At 34.4% G+C, this 9,638-nt stretch overlaps 1 protein-coding gene across 1 annotated transcript; it reads left to right on the plus strand.

Annotated features, from left to right (window-relative positions):
- Window positions 1-1,638: 1,638 nt before the first annotated feature.
- Window positions 1,639-2,376, plus strand: LOC110024460. The gene is made up of 2 exons (XM_020724427.1): window positions 1,639-2,056; window positions 2,158-2,376. The coding sequence occupies exons 1-2, from the start codon at window positions 1,772-1,774 to the stop codon at window positions 2,227-2,229; spliced, it is 357 nt and encodes a 118-aa protein (XP_020580086.1). The 5' UTR covers window positions 1,639-1,771; the 3' UTR covers window positions 2,230-2,376.
- The last annotated feature ends 7,262 nt before the right edge of the window (window positions 2,377-9,638 follow it).

The following is a 9,638-nucleotide window of genomic DNA, read 5'->3' on the forward strand; positions in this document are numbered from 1 at the left end:
GCTATGGTATTATTGTAGTTTTTTTTATGGAGTTATTGATGTTATTTTATGTTATTATAATTTTTTTTGTGGAGTTATTGAGATTTATTGTAGTGTTATTTGAGTGGTATTACGGCGGCTACGTTGTTATTGTGGTTTTTTTTTTTAATTTTAAGTTTTTATTGAGGTTTATTGAGGTGTTATTTGAGTAGTATTACAACGGTTGTGGTGGTATTTTTGAAAGGTTTTATTTCAGGTGTTACTATTGTTTTATTCTGATATTATTGTAGTGTTGTTGATGTGTTATTTTAGTTTTATATGACTGGTATGTGGCGACTCTGTTGTATTATTCTAGACTAGTGTTATGATAGTGTTATTGTGGTTGTTTTACTATTACTGATGGGTTATTGGAGTTTTTCTATGGATTTATTAAAGTTATTTAGTACTATTATGGTTATTTGGTGTTATTGCGATTTTTTGTAAAGTTATTGAAGTGTTATTGAGATTTATTGTGATCTTATTTGAGTCGTATTGTGGTGGCTATAGTGTTATTGCGATTTTTTGTGGACTTATTGAGGTTATTTGGTGTTATTGTGATTTTTTGGAGTTATTGAGGTTTATTATGGTGTTATTTGAGTCTTATTGTGGTGGTTGTGGTGTTAATGCGGGTTTTTTGTAGTGTTATTGAGGTTATTTGGTGTTACTGTAGTTATTTGGTGTTATTGTGTTTTTTTAATCGATACTTATATTCGGCAGAAATGGGTTGGTTTAGGTTGGTGGTTGTGGTGTTAATGCGGGTTTTTTGTAGTGTTATTGAGGTTATTTGGTGTTACTGTAGTTATTTGGTGTTATTGTGTTTTTTTAATCGATACTTATATTCGGCAGAAATGGGTTGGTTTAGGTTGGTGGTTGTGGTGTTAATGCGGGTTTTTTGTAGTGTTATTGAGGTTATTTGGTGTTACTGTAGTTATTTGGTGTTATTGTGTTTTTTTAATCGATACTTATATTCGGCAGAAAAGGTTTTGTTTCATAGAAATGGGTTGGTTTAGGTTGGTGGTTGTAGTGTTAATGCGTGTTTTTTGTAGTGTTATTGAGGTTATTTGGTGTTACTGTAGTTATTTGGTATTATTGTGTTTTTTTTAATCGATACTTATATTCGGCAGAAAAGGTTTTGTTTCATAGAAATGGGTTGGTTTAGGTTGGTGGTTGTAGTGTTAATGCGTGTTTTTTGTAGTGTTATTGAGGTTATTTGGTGTTACTTTGGAGTCTGAACACATAGCTGTATCTTTCTCCGGATGTAATATTTTTTCCACTCCAAAGGCTGTTTAGGTGCACGATCGGATTTTATTTAGTTATTATTTAACTTTGCACTATTTATTAAATTTGGATTTCCGACGAACATTGCAAATAACGATAACATGGTCACAAATAAGGGTAACATAAATTTGGCAAATTCGTCTCTCTAAGAAATGACAGTAGTCGGTTGGCTAGATTTGAGTTAAATTCATAAGTAAAATCTCTTCAGAGGGTGCTACCAAGCACCCCCTGAGGAGCTTTTTGGGTGCAAGTAGGCTTTAACATTTTAAATAAATTTCTATATCTCTAAATTCATAAATTCGCCCTTATCTTTGATTTAACAAATTTAGATTATAGGTTGAGGGTATGTTTGGGGGCGCGGCTGGAGGGCTTCGCGACACTCCACCGCTGATTTCCCCTCTTTGGGAGCGCGACAGGGCAACTTCGCGTCCACCGCTGGAGAAATTTTTGCTAAAAGCCGACCGCGGAATTGACCATGTTGCGCACGTTCTGCGATTCTATTTTTACCCGGTTGTCCTTCGATAGTTCTGGTTGTTACGCGAAGTCAAGCTCTGCTCCTTCCCCCTCCTCTCGCGTTCGTTCGTTCGTTGGTCATCTTCTCCGGCAGTTCAGCTCGTTCAATCTGCTTCCTTTATCTACCCGTCGAAACGAAGCCCTGTCCACCGGTTTCCTTCCTCTTCCATCCTCTCCCTCAAAGCTACGCAGCCCGTTGAAAGGTCGTTGTGTCATCTGTGGATCGAGCGTTTCATGCCGGAAAAAGGTACAGCTGCTTGATTGTTATCCATTTTAGTCTTTCGTTGAATCTGTGATCTCCAATGCACACAATTGCTTACAGAAATTGCAACCGATCTCTTTTGTCAGTGGACACATTCGACCGTGGCGATCAAAGAAGATAGCATTAGTCGCTACAGCAAAAACAGTGCGGCTCCCTAGCTCTTACATTCGGCGCTTCTTTCACCGGCTCTTTTTGCTTCTTTGGTCTGACCTGTCCCATTCTTCTTTTCTCAACCTCTTTTTTTTTTTTAAGTTAAGACTTTTCTTTTGCAGACAACGTATAACCTTTTTGAATGTGAAGCATGTGCAGACAAACTAATTCTAGCGACTGCTTTAAAATAATGCTGAAATTTGGACTGTGTTTTCTCATTTGGATGGATTGCAGGAGTGCTAAAAGTCCATTGTTACATTACATTAGTTTAAATTTCTTAAAATTTAAAGATTATTTAGCGATAAATTACTTTTTAAAAGCCATCACTTATCTTCTCTCTCTATAAGGTTTCATGGTTTTGGCATTGGAAAGAGATCGATTGGATTTAGCATCAGACTCCAAAATTTGTAAGTCATGAAAAATTAGATTTGCTAAACTCCAAAATTTGTAAATCTATGAAAAATCTTGTTTTTTGCCGTTATTCTTGATTTAGCAGTTCAAGTGATGAACCCTTCTAAAATCCTCTGCCCAATGGCCCTTAATTTAACATCATCACGTATTAGTAATTTAATTTTTAAATATTTCTATACATAACAACAAAAACTAACCAATTTATACAAATAATACTTTTTTTATTTACTCATATAATACTAGACTCAAATAATATAAAAAGTCTAACCTTTTATGGTGTCATCCATTCATATGTCATATTCTTATCGATAGGGCTCTCAAAAAAAGCTCTTGTTCGTTTGTTAAGTAGCTTGCGTTCGAATTGTTTGTTAAATAAATGAGTTAAAAACAGCTCTTTGTATGATCATGTTCAGCTCGTTTTAGCTCTAAATATATATACATTTAAATCATCACAGCTCAAGTAGTCTTGTGGCTCTGTATTTTTTATTGCAAAACAAATAATATTGGTTCGAATCCAACACTATATGTATTTTTCTAATTAATTTAAACGAACTAATTTCAAGCAGAATATGAAAATAGTTCAAGAGCAATTTCGAACATAAACCAATTTCAGATAAAATTATGTTCGAATGAGCCAAGCATGAGCTTGCTCAAGCTCGGATCGTTTACAACCCTACTTACTTCCAAGCATGATCACATTGTGTTGCATAGCACGAGATGTGATTAATTAATATATAAATATATTTTGTACTCACAAAAGAAAAAGTTTTTATACAAAAATTATTAATAATAAAAATTGAGGAAGAAAAATAAAAGTAAAGGGTGAATGACATACATAGCACTCAAAACATTGATTTCTACAAATCTTACAAGTATTTTAGTTATGGGAATGCTCCATATTCCCAGAGACAACCGTAGAGTAATGGATTTTCATCTCAGTGTGGTATGAAAATTTAACACATATCAGTTTGACACAGTCTGTGGGAATATAGAGCATTCCCATCACTAAAATGCTTGTAAGAATTGATGCATGGCCACCAAGCGCAAAACTCGCAACAACAAAGCATCTCGCTCCAGCACCCATCATTCCAGAAGACAATCACAGAGCCAAGGTCATCAAGCCTCTGCATCCTCCTACTCCAAAAGACATTTCCTCACTGAAGAAGGTGCTTTGAGTCATTCTTTGGAAGATCGAGTACGTAAGATGGAGGAGTCTCAACATGAGATCCTTTGTCTCCTATGCAGGGAGCGACAACTACAACCTAGTGAAACTTACTTACCGCAAATTCAACAATCAACAAAAAATAACCCGCTCTTTGGGTTCTCTAGTACTGATGAAAAAATTCTTTTGCCGAGAAAAGACACTGATCTTCTCCACATTACATTACTCATCTGACACTGACCCGAAAGATCAAATTACATGCTTCACTCATTTGTTTCATGCAACTCATATGACACTGGTCCGCCTTACTATTGCTTATACTGATATCATCCTATATGAGCTATGATGTCTGGTTTGGGAAGAATTCCCTCTGAATAAAATGTACCGCTTCCCTGCTCGTTATAACTTCTAAGAATCCTCTCATTTGGCTGATGCAGTTCTCTGACACCCTATTCGAGCAGGTTTTAAACTCTCAAGCATTGATGCTTAAAAAAGGGTAACTGACACATATGAGCACGTTGACCACTATCGAATCATCATGCACATTCACCGTGCTTCTGATATGCTTCTCTGTCAAGTGTTCCCGATGACTCTCAAATGTCAAACTTGCACATGGTTCTACTCTCTCCCGAGGGGCATCATCAACATCTTTAATGAGCTTGTCAGATCATTCGTAGAGAAGTTCATAGCAAATAGAAGGATCGTCAAAAATTCATCTAACTTATCAGAAGTTCACCAGAATAAAGGGGAATCCCTCAAGGAATACTTCCTCGGGTTCTTCACTGAAACCCTTCAAATTCCTAGAGTAGATCTAGACTTACTAAGAGGAGTTTCTTTTGGAGGGCTTTGGTTAAGACCTTTCTATTCATCATTGATATGAGAGACAGTGTGATCTTACATTAATTTCATCCATCGCATCGAAGCTCAAATCTCTGCAGACAAGATCATCATTGCACACAAAGAACAATTTGAGTGACTGGGGGGAAGCACAAAAATATCGCTGGGGACACCATTAAAATCTCACATAAAAAAAGTTCAGACCAAAGGGGATTCTCGAGCCACGATCAGAAAAATAATACAAATCTCTCAACACATCACGTGTCAATATCCTAATGGCCATCAAAGATGAAGAGACCATAAACAGGCCAAGGCCGTTAAGAAATCTAGATAATAGAGACCAGTCTCAATATTGTCATTTACACCATGCAAAAGGGCATTCGACATAAAGATAGTTTCAATTAAAGAAATAAATTGAACATCTGATACACCAATGTCATTTGGGTCGCTATTTACAAGAATAAGGAGAGGTAAAACAGAAGAGAATCATTGAAGTTATCAAAATAGAAGTACAACTTCAACTTATCTTATTTGAGTAAAAGACCAACTTATAAACTCATAATTTTATTTTAGTAAAATTTGCATGTTGCTTTAAACTGTAATTTCAGTGAAATTTTCTTATTTTTCTCATGAAAGATTTTGTGTAGAAAGTTCCCTCGAGGACAAGCGGTATACAAAATCCTCATCCATGCTCCTTGAAGTCGAGCCTAATAGGCAAGACTCGATAAGAAGATTTGTTACTCCTGGAAGTCGAGCTCAAGAGGCAAGTCTCGACGGGAAGATACAGTACTTTTGAAAGTCAAGCCCAAGAGGCAAGGCTCAATGAGAAGCTATCATGGCCATAAAAGTCGAGCCCAAGAGACAAGGTTCGATGAGAAGATATGATACTCATGGAAGTCAAGTCTAAGAGGCAAGACTCAATGAGAAGCTACCATGCCCCTAGAAGACAAGCTCAGAAAGTAAGTCTCTATGAGAAGCTAGTAATTGGCATAATTCTCACTAAAAGGACTCCACGAGAACAAGTGGTTGATTCTCCGAAGGCTCAATGAACTCAGCATGCTACAAGCCTTAGACGGTGCAGTTAAATCAAACTTTTCTGAAGATTATAAGCCTCATAAGGCATAAGCACATCAAAGACCTCAGAAGGCTACAAGCCTCAAAAGACACAAATACATCAAAGATCTCAGTAGGCTACAATCCTCAGAAGACACGTGTACATAAAAAAAACCTCAAAAGGCTATGAGTCGTAGAAGGTACTGGTTCATTTCAAGCTCTTATAAAGCATAAGGCCAAGAGGGCATAACCTCGGAAGATAAGGGCCTCAAAAGGTACGTGATTCTCCATTTTATAAAATGTGTGTACTAACTTTAATTGCATAATTTTGTATGATTGAGAAGCCACATCAACGTTTGAAGAAACTTTAAAGATATACAAAGAAATACATTATCATCATCTACAAATGTCACGTTAGATGATTAAAAAGTATATAAAGATCACCAAGAACTGATACAAATGACTACAAGAGATATCGACACTACAGAAGCATGGAAATCTCCCCTCAAAGTGCGGCTGGAAAACTCTAGCATTTCTTCATCTCCACTGAAATGTGCATCAACAACAAGCAAGAAGATCCTGAGTCATCTGCTGGATGAGGATGGAGATAACTTTCTTCATCTCACCAATGAGAAAGAAGAACTCATTGGTCACCTGCCATGCAAGAAAGGAACAACTTTCTTTTGTGCCATAATATGAAGGAAGATCTCGTTGTTAGCGTGCAACATATGACGAGGACAAGTTTCTTTTGCACAATAACACGAAAAAGGATTTCGTTGCTCACCTGCTACGCATGACGGGGATGAATTTCCTCTTCACTGGAACATGAAAGAAGATCTCGTTACTCGCCTGTTATGTAGGACGAGGACGACTTTCCTCATGTGAAATAAGAACTAATTGCTTGTCGGCTACGCAGGATGGGGATGACTTTACTCTTCGCCACAATGAAAAAGAAGATCATGTTACTTGCCTGCTACGCAGGACGAGGATGAATTTCATCTTTGTTGCAACAGGAAAGAAGATCTTGTTGCTTTTCTGCTACATAGAACGGGGATGACTTTCCTCTTTGTTTTAACACGAATAACCTGTTGCTCACCTGCTACGCATGATGGGGATGACTTTCCTCTTGGTCGCAACGCAAAAGAATATCTCATTGCTCGCATACTCGCAGGACGGGGATGACTTTCTTCTTCGGTAAAACTCACTAGTAAAGGGCTCAACTCTCCACTCTCCATCTTTTTTCCCCTTCTCCTTTTCCTTAATTGTGGATCTTCGCCTCGTCTATGACTTCTATTTTTAGGCTTAAGAAGATGTCTAGCATTAAATGCAATTATTTAAAAAAAAATTAAAATCAACCTTAATTTCTTTGTCATTTGGCCTTACATCTTCTAGTTTTGGGCCTATTGACCTCTGTCTTTTGACTTTCCGACTTCCTCATTTCAAATAAAAATTAAAAAAAAGCTCAAAATCTTTCCATATTCCCACAAATGGCGCCAAATGGATGTGTGCACCACACTGGGAAGATAATCCATCACTCTATCGCCGCGAGTTTTCTAGCGTGCATCAATGCTTACATATCTTTACACATAACTTATCAATCATTTATCATAACTTGAAAATATATGAACATAGAAGTGCATATGCATATATATATAATATATATATATATATAACTGGTTTTTAGGACACTCTAAAATAATAATTAAAAATATGCATCAATCCCATAAAAAATTGCTGATTTTATCAAGGATATTTGATCCTACTATCCATAACAAAAAACCTTAATATTAACATAATAGTATATTAATAACATGCATATTCTATAAATTACCAGCAAGTAACTATAAAAATTATGTTTAACAGTTGATCTATATTTTTTATATACAAATATGAATTACATAATCAGATCTAAAATAGGGATATTATGCAAAAATAATAAAAATTACAAATATAAGGATCAATAAAATAAAATAAAAAATTGTGCATCAATAAATCAAGATTAATTACTCATGTGATGTTTTATTAACAAAAGCGAAACCCACTCCTGACATACATATAGTGAGTAATAGAATTCCAACAATATGACTAGAAAACCTACATAATTACTAATTATTAATGCAGGTGATAAAAATAACATCTCTAATAATGAATGGTACTTTTATCTTTTAATAAATAATAATTATTTATCTCGAGATGACTTTTGCCAAAATTCTATATTTATTAAAAGTTCAATCCATTATGATGAACAAAATTTTGTTAGATAGTGTTACAAGAAAAAAAGTTTCAATTTAGTATTTAAAGCATATCAAGGAAATGAACCCACATAATTATATGGCCTATTCCATCACATTTTAAGTGCATATATTAAGAGTTACTTGTCAACTTTAAATAAGGTAAGTTATAATCACAATATCTAGATATAATTTTGACCCCTTGATCTAACAAGGGCAACAATTTGCTTTAAGATTTTAGAAACCTAAGTGTTAAAAATTTAAGAAAAAAATATAGTTATAAAAATAATAATAATAATTATTATTGTATCTATCTGCCTTCTAAAATGAAAAAAAGTGAGAATGAGATAAGATTACCTATAGATTCTCATTTGGTGGGCAGCGAGAAGTTTAAAGAATGCTTGTAGAGTAAGTAACAATTGTTGATTGAGGATAAAAGTAAGGAAAATGAAATGAAGGGGAGAATCATTGCTTGAGTGCTCTCAATGTTGACCTCATTTTTATGAGGTATATCTTTTTCTCTCTCTAGAGCTTAGGATACAACCTTAGGATTTCCTAGTAGCTTTGCCCAGAGGACAAATGATGGGATACACACCAATTAGAAATTGAACAATTTCATATCTTCTTGTAGTTTCATGTATTTGATCTTGAATCTTCAGCCTTTGGTTGAGTTGATTGAGGTCAAATTATTCAAGCTTAAGTTGAGTTCCTATATGTTTAAACTACCATAAACAACCCTTTATGCTTAGAGACTTGATACTTTAAGAGTCTTTTGATCTTATAGGACCCACTCAAACTGGCTTAATGTTTGCTCTTAATTTATGCTTTTTGTTTGAATAATTCAAATATTTTTGGAGTTCAAAATAAAAAATTTGATTGATCAAAATGAAATTAGATAAAATTGTAACTGAATACATAAATAAAAAAAATAAGAATTCAAACTGGAATTAATAAAATAATCATATATAATTAATATTTTTTTCAAAACATATACTCCTAACAAAAAATTCTAATTAAACATAATTAAAATTAAATTTTTCAACAAATTTGAAATTAAATAAGAAAAAATAATATAATAAAATAATTTTAAACTTTTAAAATAATCTAAGTAAATTCTCAAAATTAAATTTTAATAATTTTAATAAAATGTAAATAAATGTTTAAAATTAAAATTAAAATAATAAATAAAATAAATTCAAAATAAAACTAATTAAAATCCTAAAATATCTTGAAATTAAAATTTAATTATAACAGAATAATAAATAAAATAAAATGATTCAATTTAATAAAAAATAGAATAACTAAAATAAAATTTAAATTGAAATAGAATTTTAAATGAAAAGATCTTCCAATCTATAATAGGATTAATTAATTAATATTTTTTCTGGCCACATCATCGCCACCTAGGCAGCCCATCTAATTTGACCGGCTAAGGTGGCTTCATCTTAATGGCTAGTTCGTTTGACTGCCAACCGACCTTACCACCTCAGCGCCGCATCAGCACTTCTTTGCCTATAGATATCCCTGCTTGTTCGAAACTTCAAGGTTCGATTGGATTTAGTTCGCTGCCACCTCCATCAGTTCAATTCGCCTCCTCTTGAGTTGCGAGTGAGAGTTTTCTTCTTTCCTGATCGTCTGAGCCGTGAGGGTTCTTCCTCCTCCGATCGTTCGAGAACGAGGGTTTTCACTTCCCTTCATATGCTCGTTCGAGCTGCAAGATTGA

The sequence above is a fragment of the Phalaenopsis equestris genome, unplaced genomic scaffold (assembly GCF_001263595.1).
Source record: "Phalaenopsis equestris unplaced genomic scaffold, ASM126359v1 Scaffold000256, whole genome shotgun sequence".
Taxonomy (NCBI): Eukaryota; Viridiplantae; Streptophyta; class Magnoliopsida; order Asparagales; family Orchidaceae; genus Phalaenopsis; species Phalaenopsis equestris.

Coding starts and splice junctions, on each gene's coding strand:
- LOC110024460 (XM_020724427.1), top strand. CDS start 1,772: ATGTTGCGCACGTTCTGCGATTCTATTTTTACCCGGTTGTCCTTCGAT. Junction 2,057..2,157: donor GCGTTTCATGCCGGAAAAAG/GTACAGCTGCTT, acceptor CTCTTTTGTCAG/TGGACACATTCGACCGTGGC.